This window comes from Akebia trifoliata, chromosome 11 (genome assembly GCF_017979445.1).
Source record: "Akebia trifoliata isolate Shusen 1 chromosome 11, ASM1797944v1, whole genome shotgun sequence".
In the NCBI taxonomy this organism is placed as follows: domain Eukaryota; kingdom Viridiplantae; phylum Streptophyta; class Magnoliopsida; order Ranunculales; family Lardizabalaceae; genus Akebia; species Akebia trifoliata.
The window spans coordinates 45550947-45574954 of NC_141385.1; the positions used below are offsets into that span (position 1 = coordinate 45550947).

At 35.9% G+C, this 24008-nt stretch overlaps 1 protein-coding gene across 1 annotated transcript; it reads right to left on the minus strand.

Moving 5' to 3' along the window:
- Positions 1-14124: 14124 nt before the first annotated feature.
- LOC147392062 (alpha-terpineol synthase, chloroplastic-like) lies at positions 14125-21421 on the minus strand. Its single transcript, XM_086417429.1, has 7 exons — positions 21147-21421; positions 20771-21032; positions 15744-16116; positions 15425-15649; positions 15194-15332; positions 14837-15085; positions 14125-14747 (listed from the first exon to the last, which is right to left on the minus strand). The coding sequence occupies exons 1-7, from the start codon at positions 21417-21419 to the stop codon at positions 14445-14447; spliced, it is 1824 nt and encodes a 607-aa protein (XP_086273555.1). The 5' UTR covers positions 21420-21421; the 3' UTR covers positions 14125-14444.
- Positions 21422-24008: the final 2587 nt, after the last annotated feature.

Below are 24008 nucleotides of genomic sequence, written 5' to 3' on the forward strand. Positions count from 1 at the left end.
CTAGTTTTTTACTTACATTTTCAAAATACTTGAAAGTGGCTTCTTCTTCTTTCTCAAATCCTTTTCATCGGAATGAAATCTCCAAAACTCAATTGAAATGTCGGAAATCCAATTTTCTTGGATGAAAATGGTGAGTTTGAATGGTTAGGGCAATTTTAACATTTCAATTAGATTATTTGCTTAATCCCTTAAAGTCAAGAGCTAATTAGAAAGAAAACTTTCCACTAGGGATCATTAAGTAACTTTCCCTTTTAATTTATTAAGCATCTACCATGGTCCATTAGTGTCGTCAGTGCACATTAAATTGATATGCTATTGGAGTATTATTACATTTTTAATTTATTAAGCATGTACCATGTTCCATTAGTGTTGATAGTGCACATTAAATAATGAGTTGTGAAGATCTGACTATACCTCGTGACATACTCAATTGACTACCTGATGTGACAGGTTTGGAAATCATAGATCTGTGCTCCTCAGGATACACGGTTCCCTTGAGATACATTTATTTATGGGGAAGTGCAATCATGTATCTCGAGGAGCATATATCTACGATTTTCAAACTTGTCATGTTAGGGTAGTCAATTGAGTTTGCCAAGTGGGGTAGTCAGATTATCCCAATTCTTAAATAATTGTAAGCTTCATATTTTATAAAAATATTATGAAATATTAGTTTAATAGTAAATATAAAATCTATGGTTGTACTCGTGAAGTTCATTGTAATACTTTATTGAAATGTTTAAAAATAAACTAATTGTAAAATTAAAAGGCACAATTATCTTTTGGAACATACAAAGAACGTACAATTCAACTTATTAACCTGATTTAGAACTAACATTAGGTTTAATTCATCATGTGGTGTCATCTAATGGAAAATAGTGCCACAGAATCACTAAACCATACACATACCATAATATGGACCATTGGAGTACTGTGGGCACCCCTCCGTCTAGGGATTCAAATCGAGTCCTCTATTGCGGTTGGAGTGGCCTTGTAATCTATGTTTAGGAACTATGTATAATTTCAAATATGAATTAAGGTTGATCCGAGTTAGTGATCTAGTTTGAGGGTGTTATGGGATTTAGAAGATTTTAAGCATTGGTCCCAAACAGCCCAAGATCAGTCTATACTGAAAGTCATTGGATATGTTGACGGATCATCGATTGGGGTCATCTAGGGTAAAATAAGGCTAATTATGCATATTAGAGATATGTATTCAAATTTATTGTTATTCAAAATGGCATATGTGACATGTATGCAAATTGAAGATATGATCCATGTATGTTCAATTTCAGTGTATGATGCCCGAAAGCATGTTATATGGCTGCATGTCATGAACATAAATATAAGTCAAAGAACACTAAAAATGTAAGAATTAATAAACTGTTAAGTTGTTTATAGCACTTCACATTTTATTTTGGGAAAATTAATTAATAAATCATGTGGGAGGTGAAAGACTAACTGATCGTTTGTAAAACTTGCTAAATAAATGTAGAGATAGAGATGTGAACTAAGACTTTGGGCAAGTCGAATTCGTTCCACAGGGACAGTTTGGATTCAAAATTTCATTCGGATAAAAAAGCCAAAACAGAATTAGAAAACAAATTTTTCTTAAAAATAAAATTGATTTGTTTAAAAACAGAGATGAAAGTAGCAACTAATTTGTAAGTGAAATTCAGACTAAAAAGAAAGATTGAAAATCTAAGAGAGAGAGAGAGATTAGAGAAGTCAAGTAAGCTTTTGCAATGAATCCATAATGTAGATAAATTCTAAATGCAACTCAATCCATGGAGCAAGTCATTGCTCATGAATCGGATGGTGGAACAATTAAATCCTTGAAAGTAATTAAAAGATAATCATGAAAACACTACATGATTGAGATTGCCCAACTTATCTTCTGATTTTTCACAAAGCATAGCCATTCTTGAACTTATCTAAGTAATGACTATCTAAGTTGAATCAGAATTATAAGCTGGATTACCTTAATCAGAATAGAATTTTCAGAATTAAAACATGTAAGCAAAGCAAGAATTTAAATCTACACTAGAGGGATTAATTTGTTCTGGCTTCCTTAACTTCTCTAATGAGAATTTAGCCAATCATCGCAGAAATTAAAATTGCATAAATTAATAAAAGATCAAAGAACATGGATGAAGAAGATGATGATCGATCCAAAATTCTTCTTTTATAGCTCTCCCAAAAATTACACAAACAATGAATGGTTCACTCTTGATATTCTCATTACACTCAAGATCTCAACCAAAAGAAAATTACAGAGAATAAAAGAAGATTAAAGAGAGGAAAAATCAAAAATTAGAGAGGAAGAGAGCTAAGAGAAGACCCCTTCTCTAAAATCAACCCTCCAATTTATAACATTCGTATTCGGGTAATCGGGTCAACTTTTCGGATGATTCGTTTCGAACGACCCATTCAGTTACAACCACCGAAGCAATTGGAAGCTTTTGTGAAAATCTCGAGGACAAATTTCTCGAGATGATCACGGTGCGGTCATGCCTAGCCGCGGTGCGGTGACATGACGGTCAAATCCTTCGAGGTTTTTCTGGATGCTTCCTTTCGGCTCGTGTATTGTAACCGTAATTGTTTCGTGATTTGATAACTTCCACGTGTGCTACAATTAACACTAATATATCATTAGCTCTATTAATTTGGATAAATAAAATAATTTTGTAATTATTTAAAGGAACTAACATTTATGCAATGGTAATCTTAGTGCAATTACAGTCCCAAAATCGAATAATTGGGACCTTATCATACCCCCAAACCTCAATTTTGTTAGTCCCGAGCAAAACTTAAATCTAAACAACTCCTCTTTCATGAGGTTCCCGACTGCATTTAGCTTATGCAGTAAGCTCTTGAACCCCTAGGTTACCCCTAGTGGACGAGTTTGACTCGTGAGGGTTTGCAGTGAATATACCCACAAAATTCTAACATTTTGAAAGATAACAACTTCAAAATTATTGCATATAGTGCCATCACACCAATTTTCAAAATCCAGTCAAAGGTCTATTTGAGTAAAATTTCTTTTTATTCCTCATTTTCAAAAATATCTTGAGTGTGTGCACAAATTTTTCTGATTGTAACAAAGATTTTTCAGAACAGGGTTTCCCTTCTTAACTGTTAAGATGGTTGGGTTTGCCTAACTTCTAACTCGAAACTGAGCCTCCTGTCTAGGATTGTGAGAAGTATAGATGTTCACTTTAATACCTCTAAGGGGCTTTATTTGTGATATTCCAGTGTACTCACGTTTTTACCATTGACGACTTTCACCCTACTGAACTATTTTGGTCTCATTGGACTCTTTTCACAATTTGCACTTTTTTAGTTCTAACTTTCACATCTTTCTGCTTTTCTTTTCAACATTTTTCATGCTTTATCATTTTTTCGATATTCTTTTTTCAAAAAGCAGGTAGCCCTTTTCAAGGTACCCAGTCTAATCCTATGGTTATTGTCTCAAAAATATCAACTACAGTTCTGTTTTTCTTCTATTCAGCCAACCAAAAGACAAGGAGGTCAAAGTTCAGTATTTTTCAAGCTTTCCCTCTCATTCTAAACAGCGAAGAAGACAACTCTTAATCCAAAATAACTTTTTCATTACAATCAGAAGTGGCGTGAATTTTGTTTTTCAAAATATCTTATTTTTGAGGAATAAGAATTTATAAACAAATTGGACATGAGCCTGGTTTTAAAAATTCGTATAATGACAGTACATATAAACATTTTGATGAAGGTATTTTACAAATGTATTGAAAATAATGTACACAAATTGAAATGTACTAACCCACACCCCCAAACCTAAATTTAGCATTATCCTCAATGATTAAAGAGTAGAGGTTTAGAGTATACCTAAAAGTGGATGTCATTACGTTGCAAAAATTGTGGGTACAACCAAAAGAAATGTTCCACATAAGGTGTAAAAGTGAAAAGCACACTACACAGGGTATACACCTGAAAGAAAGTGAGTGAATGCATAAAGAAAAAAATAAATCCTACATGATCACGTAGAATATGTACAGAAATCAAGGGTTGCTTCCCGAAGTAGCGCTAAGTTTAATGTCTTCAGCCAGACATGAAATTAGAGCTAATCCTGGTACACAGGATTACTCAAAAATGAATCTTTTTCTGATGAATGAGGGAGAGTCTGAAATGGCTTCAACCGTTGGCCATTGACTTGAAAAATATTTCCATTGGCTGGATTGAGTACCTCGATGTTTCCATGAGGGTGAATATTGTGAATAAAAAATGGTCCAGTCCAACGGGACTTTAATTTCCCTAGAAATAAACGAAGGCGAGAGTTATACAGGAGCACTCTCTGGCCTACGTGAAAAGATTTTCTCCGGATGTGCCTATCATGTCAGACTTTCGTTCTATTTTTGTATAGCTTTGCGTTATCGTACGCATCATTCCTTAGTTCTTCCAACTCAGTAAGTTGAAGTTTTCTCAACTCGCCGACTTTCGCTAGATCAAAATTTAAATGTTTGATCGCCCAATAAGCTCGATGCTCAAGTTCGACTGGCAAATGACATGCTCTACCAAAGATTAATCGATAAAGGGACATTCCTATTGGAGTTTTGAACACTGTTCTGTAGGCCCACAAGGCATCAGATAATCGTAAGGACCAATCTTTACGAGTCGGATTGACGGTTTTTTCAAGAATGATTTTGATCTCACGATTAGAAATTTCGACCTGCCCACTAGTTTGTGGGTGATACGGAGTAGCTACCTTATGAGTGATTGAATATTTGTGCATCACACTTTCAAAAACTTGGTTACAGAAATGTTTCCCTCTATCACTAATGATAACACGAGAGGTACCGAATCGGGCAAACACAGTATTTTTGAGAAATTGAACAACAACCTTATGATCATTCGTTCGACAAGCTGTGGCTTCAACCCATTTTGACACGTAGTCGACTTCGACTAAAATGTATTGGAATCCGTGTGAAATGGGGAAGGGACCCATGAAGTTAATGCCCCAAACATCGAAGATTTCGATGATCAAAATTGGTTGTTGGGGCATCTCATTTCTTCGATTGATTTTTCCTAGACGTTGACATATATCACAAGATTTAGCAAAGAGATGAGCGTCACGAAAGATTGTGGGCCAATAAAAACCACACTGTAAGATTTTAGCTACTGTTTTCTTGCCTCCAAAATGCCCACCACAAGCGTGATTGTGGCAGAACTCGAGAATACCACTTTGTTCTCTCTCATCAACACACCGACGAATTATCTGGTCTGGGCAGTATTTAAATAAATACAGATCATCCCAGAAGAACCATTTGGCTTAGGCGAGGAAGCGCAGGTGATTTTGTTTACTCCAAGAGGTGGGAGTTTGACCTGTTACCAGGTAGTTGACAATGTCAGCATACCAAGGTGTGTCAGAAATAGAAACTGCCATGATTTGCTTGTCAGGAAAATTTTCAAAAATTGGGAGAGAGTCAGAAAGAGTTTAACTACTAGCCTAGATAGGTGGTCTGCAACCACATTCTCGCATCCCTTTTTGTCTCGAATTTCGAGATCAAACTCTTGAAGAAGAAGGATCCATCGTATCAACCACGCTTTCACATCCTTCTTGGCAAGAAGGTATTTCAGCGCTGCGTGGTCAGTGAAAATTACTACTTTGAACCCTATAAGATAGGAACGGAATTTATCTAAGGTAAAAATTACTGCTAGTAGTTCCTTCTCTATGGTGGAATAATTTAGTTGGACATCATTAAGCGTCTTGCTGGCATACTGGATGACATGGGAGAGTTTTTCAACTCGTTGCCCCAATACAGCACCTATAGCGTAATCGGATGCATCACACATCACCTCAAATGGGAGATCCCAATTGGGTGGTTGGATAATAGGTGCTGAGGTCAACTCAGTTTTCAGTTTCTCAAAGGCCGATAAGCAGGCGGTAGAAAACTCGAAAGGAATGTCTTTGGCTAACAGATCACACAGGGATTTTGAAATTTTTTCAAAGTCTTTGATAAACCTTTTGTAAAACCCTGCGTGTCCTAGGAACGAACGAACTTCTTTCACAGTTCTAGGTGGATGTAGATTTGCGATAAGATCGACCTTGGCTTTGTTTACCTCAATTCCTTTATGGGAAATGATATGTCCTAGCACTATCCCAGAGGTGACCATGAAATGACACTTCTCCCAATTTAGCACGAGGTGCTTCTCTCGACATCTTTTCAAAACTAACTTCAAATGATCCAAACAGTCATCAAAACTAGACCCAAATACAGAAAAATCGTCCATGAAGACTTCAAGAAAGTCTTCGACCATATCAGAAAATATACTCAACATGCACCTTTGAAAGGTGACAAGAGCATTACATAGCCCAAAGGGCATACGTCGATAGGCGAGGTTCCAAATAGACAGGTAAACGTTGTCTTTTCTTGGTCTTCTGGGGCTATTGGGATTTGGTTGTATCCTGAATATCCATCAAGAAAATAATAATAGGCATGACCGGCTAAACGTTCAAGCATCTGGTCGATGAATGGAAGAGGGAAGTGATCCTTACGTGTCATCGTATTCAGTTTTCGGTAGTCTATACAAACTCACCATCCGATTTTGACTCGAGTAGGTATGAGTTCATTATCCTAATTGATCACAACTGTGACACCCGACTTTTTAGGGACAACCTGAACTGGACTAACCCATTTACTATCCGAGATGGGGTATATAATACCCGCATCTAAAAGTTTGATGACTTCTTTTCAGACGACCTCTTGTAACACCGGATTGAATCGCCTCTGTGGTTCTCTCGATGGTTTGAAATTTTCCTCAAGATGAATTTGATGCATGACCACAGAAGGACTGATGCCCTTGATATCAGCTATGGTCCACCCAATAACTTCTCGATTTTCGCACAGAACGTCAAGTAACCGATTTTCTTGTGATTTTTTTAAAGTAGGGGAGATAATGACAGGGAAGGTTTCAGCATTACCCAAAAATGCGTATTTCAGCGTATCAGGCAATTGCTTTAACTCAAGCTTTGGAATTTCTTCCACTATTGGGGATGACGAGAGAGAGGACAGATTTTGAATTTTTGGCTGCCAATCCATCATAGGGACGGATTCAAGAAGAGAGTTCACCTCCCTGATGGATTTCTCAGTATCGAACTCAAGGTCGAATTGGCCAAAATACTCTTCTAGTGGATCCTTGTTCTCCGCTTCCTCAAAAGTGCTACTGACTAGGGTGTCGATCATGTTGACTTCTTCTAAATCATCCATGTCAGTAGATTGAAACTTATTTTGGAAGACATTCATTTTGACCTTCATGTCCCCAAATGATAGGGTCATGATACCATTGCGACACTTGATAACTGCATCGAAAGTGGCTAAGAAAGGTCTTCCTACGATGACTGGAACATGAGAATTTGGGTTAATGACAGGTTCAGTGTCAAGCACTACAAAGTCGGTAGGAAAATAGAAATCCTTCACTTTGATAATCACATCCTCTACTATTCCCTTGGGAATCTTCACCGATCTATCTGCTAGACTCAGAGTGATATCTGTAGGTTTAAGTTCATCTAAACCTAATTGCTGGTAGATTGAGAAAGGAAGAAGATTCACACTAGCCCCAATATCTAATAGACATTTCTCAATCATCGTATCTTCGATGTGCACAGAAATTATAGGACAGCCTGGGTTCTTGAATTTAGGAACAATTGTCTGCTAAATCAGACAGGAAAACTGGACTGTCATCATAGCCTCTCTTGGCACAGGAGTTTTTCGTTTCACTGTGGTAAGATCCTTGAGAAATTTGGCATACGAGAGAATTTGACGAATTGCGTCAAGGAAAGGAATATTTATTTGAACATTCTTGAACACTTCTAAAATTCCTTCAAATTGTTTTCCCTTTTTGTTGTCTAGAAGTCTATGAGGGAACGGGGCTTTGGGAATGATCACTTGACTCTCGAGAGGATGAGGTGTTTCCTTGGACTGGTCTTCTTTTTCTGTGGAAAGTGCTTTAGAGGTCGTTTCTTTGGATAGAACCTCCTCAGGCATTTCAACTTTATTGTCCACCAATTTATCAGATCGTAAGGTGTGGACGGCTTGGACAGAATTAGAGGGACCTGCCTGACTATTGATATCATACTGTCCTTTTGGAATAGTTCCTACTGGATTAGGCACAGTTTGACTGGGAAACTGGCCTTTGTTTTTCTCTCCTATGGATGAAGCTAACTGACCCATCTGAACCTCTAAATTTTTGATTGCTTGCCAGTGACCTGGTTGGTCTGAGACTGGCTCTGGGTAGTTTGGATTTGTTGATGTATGAGTTGCTATTGTTGCTTTAATATCTCAGCCATCATTGATTCTAATGCTGAGTTTGATTGAGCAACCGGAGGAGAGTAATTGGTCATAGGGTCGACAACGATCGCCCGTTGATGAGAATTTTGAGGTGAAGAATAGGATTGTTGCGGAACCAAAGATAGGTTCGTACTAGCATGAGTTTGACGATTGAAATTTTTCTGAAATCCTGGAGGACCTCCTGATTAGATAAGTTCACTTTGTCGATAGGAGAAATTGGGGTGAAACCTATTATCGGGATGGTACGTCTGACTATAGGAGTTAAGAGTGGGTTTCCTATACATGCTGTAATTTCCAACAACATTGGCTTGCTCTGACTGTGAGAAAGTCAAGGTGGGACAATTCTCCGTAGAATGATTAAAATTATCACACAGCTGACATGAAAATGTCTCTATGGCAACTTGTAGGATTGGAGTGGCTTCTTGAAAGTTGGTTTTGACACTGAAAGCGTCAAACTTTTTGTTGAGACTTTGTAAGCTACTCACAAGGCTATTCATGACATTCTTAAGTTTAGGATCAGACTTAACTTCATACATGCCCGGCTTCTTGACTCCTAAATCTCCTCTATCAAAATCCCCTATGTTTGTGTTCCAATTTCGAGCATTCTCAGCCAATTCGACTAAGAATTCATAAGCTTGATTAGGAGTTTGATTCATGAATTTACCCTGATGCATAGACTCGAGAAGAATGCGCTGGGCTGTTGGGAAACCTCGATAAAAGAAATTAACCAATTGAGCTTTGTCTATCCCATGGTGCAGACACTTAACAAGAAGGTCATTGAACCTTTCCCAAGTCTAGGAGAATTCTTCATCCGGTCTTTCCTTGAAGTTCCGAATGGCATTTTTGAATTGTTCCGTCTTCGCCATAGGGAAGAATTTGGCCATGAATTTTCTCGACAACTCATCCCATGTAGTGATAGAGTTGGAGGACAATGAATTTAACTAAGCCGCAGCATGGTCTTCGAGGGAAAGAGGGAATAACCTAAGCTTGACATTCTCATCGTCGAGGTGACCATTTTTGAATGTTTGGCATAAGGTCAAGAATTTATTGAGGTGATTGTACGGTTGTTCGTTTTCGAAACCGTGGAATTTGAGCAGCATATTGATGGTAGCTGCCCGAATTTCAAATTGTGCCACGTTAGCAGCAGGTAAAATTATACATGATGGAGGGTTGGCAGTAATAGGTGCGAACAACTCATTGAGCGTTCGTTGATCCTCATGGATGTGATGGGGTGGAAGTGGATGTGGATCCATTTGTGGGACTGATGGAGTGAGAACGGTGTTGCTTTCTCTTCTAACCTTAGGTAAAGGGTGAGACCTTGTGATCTCCGGATCAAATACAATTGGATTTTTCTGCGATCTCCTACCTAACATACACTATCAAATTGCATACAATAGGAGGGATAAATTCACACGTGAGAACTGGGTGCCTATTACTAGACAGCTCCTAACTGGTTCAAAAGATTAATCAAAGCCTCCAACCCAAATATCTAAAATCGGAACAGCCAGTTTAATCTCCAGATGAGAGGTGGCGCACAATGCTGAGCAATGGCACTCTTAGATTACCTCTCGTCTTAAATAGACGTAATCTATCCCCTGAATTCACGTAGAACTATAAGGCAAGATTGTGCTTAGGCACTGTTTACGATCAAGAAGTGCAATTGGTGCAACTTTTGATTAGCTTTGCTTAATGAGCTCGATGGAACCTAGAGTCCAGTCTAATCAAATTTTACTTAATTAATTTGCTGTGAATATGATTTTCTTAGAATGGCAAGATATCGGTAATGAATTTCGATTCTTATCTTATGGTGCCATCCTCGTAAGGGTGCCCTTGTTACTATGTACAATCCAATGTGTACAGATTAGTCACTCAAAAGCAATACAGAAACTCACTAGCGAGTGATGCATGAGTGTTTCAAAATTTACCTCCCGTTCTAGACGGGGGATGATCGAGTTGAGTCGACTCAGGACACCAACACCAAATTTGGTGTACGATCCCGAGGGGCTAAGATAGTTTTGTCCCACTATCGTCTGTCCCTAATTCTATTACAATCCGAGCCCTCTCGGATACTATTAAAATTTAATACAAGTTCAAGTTCCTAATACAAGTTGGTTTTTAAAAAAAAATAAAATGCAGAGAAATTTGAGTTTGCTGATCTTCTTAGTGAGGAAATCAATTCAGTGGATAAAAATTCCACGTGTCGTCTTTTTCACCAATTTTCGTTGACTTCCGTTGAGTCCTCCACCTGAAAATAACAAATTTATTCAAATCAGAATACTAAGGAAAAAATCAATATGACCATTACAATGTCCATGATGCCAGAAGCTTTTTCAACAAAAATCAGCAGAAAATATTGCCACGTCACCGCAGAGCACCTAGGGACAACCGCGGCGCGGTAAAATTTTGATGAAAATCGATTTTTCAAATTGGAAATGGTTTCTGATATCCTGAGGATTGTAATGAAAGTTTTTTTAATTTTTTTTTCTGTTCGTTTGGCTTCTGTTTCAAGCAAAACATGTTCGGTTCTGTTTCGGATACTTTCCAAATTGAAAAATGAATCAACTCGCTGTCCCTGGCAGCGGCGCCATTTTGATCGTTTGTAAAACTTACTAAATAAATGTAGAGATAGAGATGTGAACTAAGACTTTGGGCAAGTCGAATTCCTTCCACAGGGACAGTTTGGATTCAAAATTTCATTCGGATAAAAAGGCCAAAACAGAATTAGAAAATAGATTTTTCTTAAAAATAAAATTGATTTGTTTAAAAACAGAAATGAAAGTAGCAACTAATTTGTAAGTGAAATTGAGACTAAAAAGAAAGATTGAAAATCTAAGAGAGAGAGAGATTAGAGAAGTCAAGTAGGCTTTTACAATGAATCCATAATGTAGATAAATTCTAAATGCAACTCAATCCATGGAGCAAGTCATTGCTCATGAATCGGATGGTGGAACAATTAAATTCTTGAAAGTAATTAAAAGATAATCATGAAAACACTAGCATGATTGAGATTGCCCAACTTATCTTCTGATTTTTCACAAAGCATAGCCATTCTTGAACTTATCTAAGTAATGACTATCTAAGTTGAATCAGAATTATAAGCTGGATTACCTTAATCAGAATAGAATTTTCAGAATTAAAACATGTAAGCAAAGCAAGAATTTAAATCTACACTAGAGGGATTAATTTGTTCTGGCTTCCTTAACTTCTCTAATGAGAATTTAGCCAATCATCGCAGAAATTAAAATTGCATAAATTAATAAAAGATCAAAGAACATGGGTGAAGAAGATGATGATCGATCCAAAATTCTTCTTTTATAGCTCTCCCAAAAATTACACAAACAATGAATGGTTTACTCTTGATATTCTCATTACACTCAAGATCTCAACCAAAAGAAAATTACAGAGAATAAAAGAAGATTAAAGAGAGGAAAAACCAAAAATTAGAGAGGAAGAGAGCTAAGAGAAGACCTTTCTCTAAAATCAACCCTCTAATTTATAACATTTGTATTCAGGTAATCGGGTCAACTTTTCGGATGATTCGTTTCGAACGACCCATTCAGTTACAACCACCGAAGCAATTGGAAGCTTCTGTGAAAATCTCGAGGACAAATTCCTCGAGATGACCGCGGCGCGGTCATGCCTAGCGGTGGCGAGGTGACGTGGCGGCCAAATCCTTCGAGGTTTTTCTGGATGCTTCCTTTCGGCTTGTGTATTGTAACCGTAATTGTTTCACGATTTGATAACTTCCACGTGTGCTACAATTAACACTAATATATCATTAGCTCTATTAATTTGGATAAATAAAATAATTTTGCAATTATTTAAAGGAACTACCATTTATGCAATGGTAATCTTAGTGCAATTACGATCCCAAAATCGAATGATTGGGACCTTATCACCGACAATATAATTGAAATACAAAAGACAACAATGTTGTTTGAAAAGAAGTTAAGTCAATTACATTGATCTCTTGTAGGTAGATAATAAATAGAGAAGGCATAGATGTAGTTACATAACTCATTAAACACCTTAACCACTTGATTTAATCCTAAAGATGATTCAGTGGTTCTCAATGTACCTTAAAAGATTACAACACAATTATTTCTCTAGTAAGAAAGTTTCTTTTTAAATAGTCCCCAACTTTTGGGCAATATCTTAATAGTACATTTGGTGATCTTTATATATCTAAATTAATGGTCAATCCCTCAACCTCATCCTTCCTTACAATATTTTTGAAGTAGTTAAACTACACTTTTCTCATGTTTCTCACATATTTAGGTTTTCAAACAAGGATAAATTGCAATCATTTTTGACAAATGTTTTCTCATGAATAACAAACGAATAATGATATGCTCCTAATTATGAACATTCAGATGTATTTTTCAATTTCTTTTGGTGATTTACGACAAAAAAAATGACAAACGAAGTTGGATTCTAAATTTTTTGAAGAATTTGTAGTAATTTTTTATTCAAGTATCCATTTGATAACTGTAATAGATGAATTTTAGGTATTTTGAGAAAATCTATCTAGCATTAAAATAAAAATAAATAAATTTAAATCACATTTACAGTATCGACACCACTTTTTATTCTTGAGTTCAACATTTTTATCATCAATTTCATCAGCACTTTTTTTCAATGGTGAAGCCAAGATTTTGCCCATGTGGAGCCAATCAAGACAAGAAATTTTTTTGTGGGGATAACTAAGAGGGAATTTTTTTTATAGGGGCAATAGTGGCAGATTGTTTTATTCACCTCTAAAATATGTCACAATAGCCCACTAATCCATAGACTTCAAAAATTCTTGTGGGGGCAAGTGTCCCCACTATCCTTGCTTTCTATTTTCAAATTCAACATTTTATTGTTGAGTTCAACTCAACCGAATGAAAATGTTTTATTGGTCCAAACCAATGTCCTCTTTGATCAAATTGAAAACAAATGGTTCAAGCCAAGTTTAGTGGGAGTGGGTGCATTATTAGATATATCTATATAATAAAACACAACTGAGTTGGTATATTTATTAGACACAAACTTGTGTAAAACCACTTCAATCATTTTATTATTATTTTTTTCTGTATTATCAACTTTATTTTCACTCCTCTAACTTAAATATATGTTCTCTTTCACCCTTATAGTCTCTTTTATTGTTTTTCATCTTTTACCCTCTTTAATTTCAAAATTCTTTAATAATACTCTTCTAACCCATCAAGTTATAATTTTTCAGGACCTACTTTATTTCTTTTTGTACTTCACCCCTCATAACTTTACTATATTTCCTCATTTATTTTTTTTATTTATTTTATTATTTTTCGTCTTTTACCTTTTTAACCTTAAAAAATTTCAATAATACCCCAAACTCACTAATTTGGTGTTATTTTCAAATCGTATCCGCAAAGAGAGGATACGGCATGGGTGAACTCTAGTATGTATATATATAAGCATGATGAATGTTGAGGGCTAGTTGTTTTTTTTTTTTTTTTTTCATTGTTGTTGCATCAAATAATGTAGCAGAAGGTTTATAAACGAAAAATATAAATTAATGATCAATGGATGGTTATTGAATTGGACTGGTTACATCTTTGAAAGATGGTTGCTTCCCATGGATTGTTGATGAATGTCAAATGAAGTTATTAGATTGTTTAAACCATTGTTCATGGTCAATTCTTCATCTCTACTGGGATGGAAATTATGTGACCAACACCCTTGAAAAAAAAAAAATTGCTCACAATTCTCATAGAATCCGGGATGCACCAATCACATGAGCTCATATAGCAACCCCAACTTACAAAGCTACCCTCACTAGGCTTGACGTGGCACGCACTGGAGAGCATGTGATGAAAAATTCTGTGAGCAAAAAATCTTTCACTAGAAACCCATCCATGTTCAACTCTATGGAGGAAATGCCAAGATTTGTTAGAAGAGATCTTGTAGGAGATTTGATGGGTTTACGAGTTTCTGGTTTGTGTAACCCCTTCGTGTAATGGAGGGGTTACGCCTCCTTCTATACTGTATCATTTTTCATATGCAATTTGTTTTTGCTTGATTAGCAAACCAAACAAACAAACAAACACACACACACACAAATTCTTACTAAACTGGCACGAACAAGATTAGTAGCTTTTATCTCTCCATTAATGAGATTGGCTCAACCAACAATGAATAGACTAGATCCTTTGTCTCTCGATCTGGAACACCATGCCCATCTCCATATTGGTACATGCATTGAGCCATTCGAGCAAGGTTTACTGCAATTCCTATAAAATGTTGGGAGAAGAGGGAATTATCTACTCGATCTTTGTTCATCTTCTTCCACATGTCGTTTATTAGCTGTCTAACGTGTGCTCGAGCAACTTTCTCAGAAACACCAGTTTCATGCATATAACATTGGATTGATTTTGGCACATCACCCCTCTCCATCTCGGCCTGTAATAGGAAATAGAAGTACAATTTTCAGTGAAGGATTCCATCCAGTATTGTAATTAATATACATTGAATGTATGTGACTTAGATACCGTTGAAGTTCCCAGATCATCACAAAGTCGAAGAATCATCGATGACCATCGTATAATGTCTGGATATCTCTTTAAGTATTCTAATGACTCCTTAGTGATTTCTTGCTTTACCAAGAAAAAAGCATGAACTAGAATGACAGGCCCTGATATTGAAATCCATGCATTGTTTAAGTACTCCTCCAATGTTGGTGTGTAATTGTTATAATACCACTTGGCCTCTACTAAGTAAGCTTTGCATAAATCTGCCCACTGCGATGAAATGAGAAAATAGAAAGGTAAATTAATTATATAAGCCAAACTAATTAATTAATCAAGAGAAAGAAAATTATAATTGAAATGGAAGGATTGAAGCAGCACTGCTTTCTTTAGGTATGGTATGACATCCACACCCTGTTCTTTGAGAGTGTCGAAGGCCATTTCGTTAATGGTGTTGTATAGAGATAAGAAACATATTTTCATATAATTTGGAAGTTGTTCCATTGCATTAATATCCCACCTGAAAAAGATAACCAACAAAATATGAAACATGAAGAATACTTAGAATAATAACGTGGCATGTTAACTAATTAGGACATAACTCCTACCAACCTCTCAATGACATCAGTCAGGAGCTCAAGTTCATCTAGGAAACCGTAGACGTCATAAACATCATCAATTGTTGTTATCAAACAATTGACTTTTGTAAGCCCTTTCCTACAATTATCAAATTGAGGATCGAAAATCACTCCAATAGTCCATAAAAAGCACTCCATCAATCGATCTCGAGCAAACCTCAACTCAGAGTGGGAGCCCACACCGAGATCCCTCCACCAACTGAAATTTATAAAAGAAAAAAAATGCCCCTCAAATGAACTTGGATCAAAACGACCAACAAGAATAAATTTTGATTATATTTTTGTGTCCTTGCCTCGACATTTCTTTCAAATCTTTTTGGTGCATCGCTTGCACCGTATTGAAATCCAACTTTGCCAGTTCGAGTAGATCAGGATGGATGTAATCTTCACTCTTGCACACTTCAATGTACCATCTTGCCTCTAATCTCAGCATCCTCCAATGCAAGGGGAGCTCCAAGAAGTGTCTCACATGTTTAGCAACGCTTGGGACTATGGCTCCCCTGATATTCTCTAGATGTCTACTTGTAAAATTATTGGCCTCATCTAAGATATTTTCTCCTTCTAAGGCAAGGTAAGATGCTTCATATAAACTCAACATTCCTTTAACATCTTCACAATGACTTGCATTGAAACTACCTGTCTCGTCCTTGAAGCAATTAAAAACATCTGTCTCTCATAAAAATGTAATTTTATTACTAGATCAAGATAATGAATTATAGATGTGACACTATTTTCACAAAATATAAAATAAAATTTGATTTTAAAAATGCATCAATCTAGTTGCATTATTTTTTAAGCAATGAACTCTTCTGTAATGCCTTTCTTAGCACAATAGTTAAGAAAATAGTTAAATTAGCATAGTAATAATAATAATAATAATTTGATATTTAAATTTTATTTGTTGAAGCATTTCATAATTGGTTATAAATATTTTATAGTTGTGAATTTTTCTTGACATTTCCATTTTTAATGCTATATAATATCTATGTGATCTCAGATAGGTTGTGCTTTGTAGGGTAACAGTAGAACCTTTTTTCGAAGGTGCTCTAATTGTTGATATAATTGGGATTCCAATAAGAATAGGAATCCTAAAGAAAATGAGGAATCAATTTGGATTGGGGGGTTGTGGAATTATGCCGGTATCAAGAAAATGGCTTGTAGATGATTGCGAATTGACGAGATGGGTCAAGATCGGATCCATCCTATTTGGGATGAGATGATGAATTTCTCTACGATAAAATAAGATTATTACTGTTGTTGTTGTTATTTGTGTGTGTGACCATGATAAGTTTGGGGGTCCAGCTCAAAATCAATTGCCCCAAATTTATCTTGGTATCAGAACGGGCCTTTTTCTCCTTCACGTTACCCAATTCATATCTCCATGTGCTTTGGTCCAGTCCGACCCACATGTGAGGGGGCGTGCTGAGTTTAGTCCCACATGGGACACTCATTGCCTTGTCTCTCTCCTTATAAACTCCTAGCCTCTCCACTCGTTACCAATTGGTTTTGAGTTGGACCTCCAAATTTATCAAGTTCTAGTATTATTTTTGGCAATTTCAGCTTTCAAGTTATTTATTGAGTCATGATAATCTGACTCCCCCACGTAGCATACTCAAAATACTCTCTTGGCATGGCATGTGCTAGAACCATAGATTTCTTGCCTCGGGATACACATCTTCACATCCCTATAAATATGTGCAGTTGTGTAGGGGTGTCAATGGATAGTCAAAAATTAGAATTCGATTCAATTTCGAATTCTAAAAATCGGATATTATCTGAAAATTTTAGATATCGGATTCGAATTCGAATAATTTTATATATTCAAATCCTTATCGAATACAGATTCGGATATTAACATTTCGAATCCGATGATATCCGTTTTAAAATAATATATGATATATATTATTTTATTTGATTAATTTTTTATATAAATAATATAATATATTTTATTTTATTTTATTATTATATAAATAATATAATATATAATAAGTTTCTTTTTTTAATAATGAAAAATCAATTGGAAAAGGAAAATTTCTATTTTTTTTTTATATATACAAATTCTTTGAATTCTAATCAGATATTATACGATCTCCAATAAGATAATCGGATTCGAATTCGGATAGATTTTAGAACATCCGTCGGATTCGAATTCAAATTTGGATATCATATAAAATTTTCGGATTTAGATATTGTTGTATCCGAACCGATAAGCATCCGTTGACAGCCCTACAGTTGTGTACACCGGAGGCAAACTGATCTATGGTTCTACTACATGCCACATTAGGAGAGTATTTTTAGTATGTCATGGGGGAGTGAGAAAATCATTTCCCTTCTTTATCCTTTAGTTGTGTACTTTTTCTTGAATTACAACACCAATCAAAGAGTCAAAATAAGTCTTTTTTTTTTTTTTTGTGAAACTGTGTAGGATTAGGTATTTAAGGGAAGGGAAAGGACCCTCACTACATGAAAACTGAAAAATTCGACAGAAAAAATTGATGGGTCAAGTCTCACGAATTTTAGATATAGAATTTTGACTGTCTAGGACCGTCGAAATTATAGATATTCTCAGATTTGACGGCTTAGAGCTATCAAATTTTTGCCATCCTTCATTAATTTAACAGTTTTAACTCGTCGAAAAAAAACTTAACAATGAAAAATTCGACGCCAATTCGACCCCTTTGTTTGTAGAATTTTATAAAATTTGACAGCCCAGGACCTTTAAATTCGGGCCTTTTTGGCATTGTGCCTCCATTGCTCCTCTTGCAAGCACCCTTTTTTTTTTCTTCTGTTTTTTGTTGTTTATTTTATTTTTTGTTGACATATCTCCTCCGAATTAAACAGTATTTTCTTTTATTTTTTGTTAAGAAATGTTGATCTCGACAATAAAAAATGTTGATTTTGATAGTAAGAGAATTGATCTCAACAAAAAAATTTTTTTGTTGATTTTAACAATAAAAAACGGTGATCTCGACATTGCATATGCGATTCAGATTTTTTTTTTTTTGGTGTGGGTTTTTATTTGAGTTGTTTTACCCTGACATTATAGATCTTTTCCAAATACCAAAATGCATATTATATTTGAGAAATGAGTACTCGAATCAAACGTTAAAACAAAATCTTCAAAAATTTTAAGATCCCTACTTTTTTCATCTTTTTTAGTTATAAATCATCAAAAAAGATTGAAAATACATCTAAACGTTCAAAATTAAGAGTATGTCATTCTCCCTTGGTCACTAACCATAAAAAATCATTGGAAATGATTTCAATCCCAATTAAAAAATCCAAATATGTCAACAAGATGAGAAAAATGCTAGTCTTAATATTCCAAATATTATAAGGGGAGATGGGGTTGAAGGACCATTTACATATACAAAATACCGTCCAAAAGTCAGGGACTGTTTAGAAAGAAACCCCTCTCACTTCCACAGCCTCCATTAGGTAATTTTCCATATATATAAGCTTTTGAAGCCAAATTTTGGCAAGGTTTTACATTGGTTTAGGGGAATAAAATGATGGGAGACGTTCCCTGAATTTTTGGGACGTTCCTCTTGTTTTTTCCAAAGGTTTTTTAATGTTTCTCTTCGGGGGAGGGGGGAGGATTACAATGACTTTTTTTTTTTTTTTTTTTCTACTGATGGATATGGGGGTTTTTATTATATGATGGAATGGGGCCAGGCTTCCTTTATGGACTGGAGGCCAAACTGAGTTGGTTTGGTGGGTAGGACAACAAAAATAAAGCGTTTAGTAATTATTGGGTGTTGTCTAATCAGATAGGTCCCCAAATTTATTTATTTATTTATTATTTTTATGCTTTTCAGACTCCAGAATGAATTCCAGATGTTGCTCAGGGTACGAAGAAGTATTTTGGGACTTTTTTTTTTTTTTTTTAATTTATTTTTTATCTTTTGTCAGTGAAGTATAATAGCCCTTAAATGGCGTTTTGAGATATACAAGGATAAGTTGGTCATTTTAACTAAAATCTAACACTTTATCATGTTTAAAAAGTTGTTTTTTTTTTTATCTTTTTTCAAAACTCATCTACACTCTGATCCTTACAAGGCTGTGGCCTTAGATTTTTGTCTTCAATTATCTCTCTTACTTAAAAGTTCGCTACAGGGAACACGTACTACAAGGATCTGCTCGCACCCTTTATAGGCTGGCATGGCGTGGTTGGCCTAAAATTGGGTTAGCTCACTTAGGTGAAAAAGTTTCAAATTAATTCAAAATGCCACGTGTCTTGTAATAAGAAAAGTAGGTTCCTTCAAAATTTTGAAGTAACCTGCCCACTTCAAAGTTGGACTCGATGCTCAAAGTGATCTCTTGGAGCATGGCTCATCATTGGGAATCCCTTACCCAGAGTGACAAGTGTCTACAATGGTGTATAAAACTAGTTTTCATGGAAGACCAGCCATTCACCGTAAGTTAAAATATGCTTAACCAAAAGATGTTTTGCGAAAAGTGTCATCTAGAACTAACCAAAGATACATCTGTTTACTTTAAAAACCAATGTCTTTAGTTCACTACAAAAAATGGGTTGTCGGGTCCGATGACTCATAAGAAAACTTTTGATCTCAATCATATAAACATGAATCCAATTATATCAGAAAACATAAATCTTGAGAATACTTATTTTGAAGATAAATCTTAACCAGTAGATTTTATATTTACATGGTTGGGATCATGTGTTTTTTCCATGAGTCAAAAAAATATAAATGTTTTTTTCACCTAAAAGTCGCTCTAATCCTACATCTAAAATATCTTAGTGAGGTCATCATAGAGCTTGGATCATTTCCCCACTAGGACTCGGAGGAGATCAAGCTCACAAGCTCTTGTTTAAAGACAAAGCATCTTCCAAAGATTTGATCCAAGCTCACAAGTCCGAGTAAGAATTTCCTGTTAAGGAATTTCTATCATAATCTGATGAATCAATGGTACGACACCATGTGTATTGGAAAAAGCGAGTGTGATTGGTTGGTGGAGAAAAAGTTTAGGGAGAAAATTCTGAGAAGTTAGAAGTCCGGCTTTTAGTAATTTTCATACACTGTGGCATCATGCCATTGATTCATTAACAGCAAATTTGTACTCCACAAGTCCTAATTCTTCTAGAGGACATCCAACTTACAAGCTCTTCTCTAGAAACAAATCATCCTTCAATGAAGATCTAACTCACAAGTCCTTTAAACTAAAATTAATCCTCCAACAAGTGAACTTAGGTCTGACCAATTAGACAGGTTTTTGGCTCAATCACTGGTTCTGATTAGTCTTAAATTTAATATCATCTTAACTAGATAATTGAAATTTGAGGGACAAGGACTAATACCTTGGGATATCTCATACCCATACTGTCTAAGCAGACAAAAGCGAAGTGCTATGCCATGGAGACTCTCCTCTGCTCCATCATTATTGTTCTCGGTAGCTATGACGTCCAGCGTTCTCTTGATGTCCTTCTCGAACAGGTACCCCAATCCTAGTCTTCCAATTTCATTGATCAGCTCTAGCCGATCTAACAGTCCCACATCTTCAGCATTGATCATACACCTTATATCCTCCACCTTCTTGGCCCTTCTCTCATACATCTCCGTCTGTGGAATTAAGGGTAGCAAGAATCAGTACAGTATGATCATTTAATAGCTAAAATTAATAAAACTAGAATAGAGACAACAAATTAATTAAACATTATCCAATACTGTAGTCACTTTGTAATCACTCTTTAATGACTGAATAAAATCAAAATCCCAAATGCTTGGTTGGTAGTTAGCCGATCGTCTAGAAACCATTGGAACACATATTTGAGTGATTGGAAGGCAATGGATACGCGGAGGAGTCGTGCCAGAGCTGCTTAGAGGTCTCAATGGAAAAATTCTTGGTGCAAATGGAGTGAAAGATGAAGGTAGAAGTGTTTGGAAGTAATTAAGATTAAGCGCCATTGTGCTGACAAATATGGTTGTTTGGTTAACGATCCCCACCATGCTCTCTCTCTCTCTCTCTCTCTCTCTCTCTCTCTCTCTCTCTCTGTATATATATATATATGGGAAATGTTCAGCAACAAACATTTTGGCAAAACATTTTTCAAAATATGGGTTAGAGGTTTTGGAATGGGCTGATTTTTGGTGAGGATGATCTCTACGGTGAGGAGATCATCATCACCAAAAATCAGCCCATTCCAAAACCTCTTACCCATAAAAAATGGCTTACAAAAAATGGACGGTCCACGATTTCCCAACTTGTAAACATGGGGCTAGAAGTTTTGGAATGGGCTGATTTTTTATGAGGATGATCTCCTCACCATAGAGATCATCCTCACCAAAAATCAGCCCATTCCAAAATCTCTAACCCATGTTTTGAAAAATGTTTTGCCAAAATGTTTGTCAAAATGTTTGTTGCTGAAAGGGACCCTATATATATATATGGGTCCCGTTCGGCACAAAACATTTTGACAAACATTTTGACAAACATTTTTCTACTGTCGGATATAGAGAGATCGGACGGCTCAAACTTGATTTAACGTATAACTTATAAGTTATACGAAAATTACACTGACATCCTTAATGTTTTCCAAAATTAGTGCCCCATCCCTTTCTCTTTAAAATCAAAACAAAAAAAAAATTCAGAGAGTTTAACTCTCTGTTTTCTCTTTCACTCGATGCCCTTCTCTCTCACTCTCTCTCTCTATCTCAAACCTTCTCGTTATCGACAGAACGCCTCTCTCTCTCTCTCTCTCTCTCTCTTTCACTCTCTCTCAAACCTCTCTCTCTCTCTCTCTCTCTTAACGCCCTTCTCTCTCACTCTCTCTCAAACCCTCTCGCTTTCGACGAAGCACAAACCGCTGCAACTTCGACCTCTCTGCAACTCCATCGACGAAGCACGAATGCCCGGAACCTCGACGTCTCTGCAACTCCATCTACGAAAAAGAATGAGAGAGTAAAAACGAGACCGAGAGCAAGTGAAAGACCGAGCGAGAACGAGAGAGAGATCGAGAGAGAATGAGAGAGCTGGAGCGAGAGTGCGAGAGAGAGAGAGAGACCGAGAGAGAATGAGAGAGCTGGAGCGAGAGTGCGAGAGAGAGAGAGAGAGAGAGAGAGAGAGAGAGAGAGAGAGAGAGGGTTCGACAGAGGAGAAAGGTAACAGAACCCTCGTTCGGTTTGAAAGAGGAGAGGGGCGTCGCACTAAATATGATGAAAACGAGGGACGGCGCTGTAATTAACTTATAACTTTATAAAACAGTAAAATTAAATCTGATCCGTTCATTTACATTAAATCGAACGGCGCCAAAATGTTTGCCAAAATGTTTTGCGCTGAACATTTCCATATATATATATATATATATATATATATATATATATATATAGGGAAATGTTCAGCACCCTAAGTTTTACCACACACTTTAACAAACGTTTTTTGTCCTACATGGGTTAGAAGTTTTGGAATGAGCTGATTTTTGGTGAGGATGATCTCTATGATTAGAAGATCATCCTCCCCAAAAATCAGCCCATTCTGAAATGTTTAGCCCCATGTTTACACGTTGAAAAATCGTGGACCGTCCATTTTTTGTAAATCAATTTTGATGGGATTAGAAGTTTTGGAATGAGCTGATTTTTGGTGAGGATGATCTCCTCACCATAGAGATCATCCTCACCAAAAATCAGCTCATTCCGAAACTTCTAACCCATGTAAGACAAAACGCGTTTGTTAAAGTGTGTGGTAAAACTTAGGGTGCCGAACGGGACCCATATATATATATATATATGAAAATGTCTCCCTAAAACAGATTGTACAAATCCCTAGAAGGATAATCTCAAGGAGATCTGTGGTCTCATCTTATGTTAACCTTGGGAATCCCTAGCCTTTGTTGATTTGATTCAGAGCCTCAACCGTGGTAGTATTTTGATGGTTGAGAAAGTGCCACATAACAAAACAGTAAAATCTAACACTATAAATTAGAAGTTCAGCGACAATCTATTTTAAAGCTTTCAATGAACTTAAAGAAATATTTCTTTTATTTTTTTATTTTTCTCAAATTTGATCTAGCCCATGATTGCTAGAAATCTGACATGACTTTAGTTTCCAACGTGACACTATCTCAGCTTAGAGCAAATCCTCTGTAGCCAATTTTTCCCAATGCCCTCTTTATCTATTATCAAAGGTTGAGGGTGTGCCACATCATCAATACCTCTACGTCCAATTATTTAAGTTTAGGAGTTCAGTTGCCATCCTTTTTCAAAGACTTGACTATTTCAAATCTGATCTAAACTAGAACACAAGAGGACGAAGTGATTATTTTTCTTCAATGTGATGTTCTATGGACTGTGGAAAAAGAACTGCAAGAAAAATGTATTGAGAAATTTTTAGTACAATGATATTTCCCTTTAAGATTTAATTTATTTCATCACTATATAATAAAATAATTATATTTCTATTTGTTTACTTAAATATAATATGTGTATTTTTGTTATAAAAATATTGTTCATTTCAAATTTTATCGTTTTTGTAAATTACCTTTAATTTTTTTTTGTAGGTTAGTCTTGTTAAGAGATTTAACAAGTTCCATTATGCTTTAA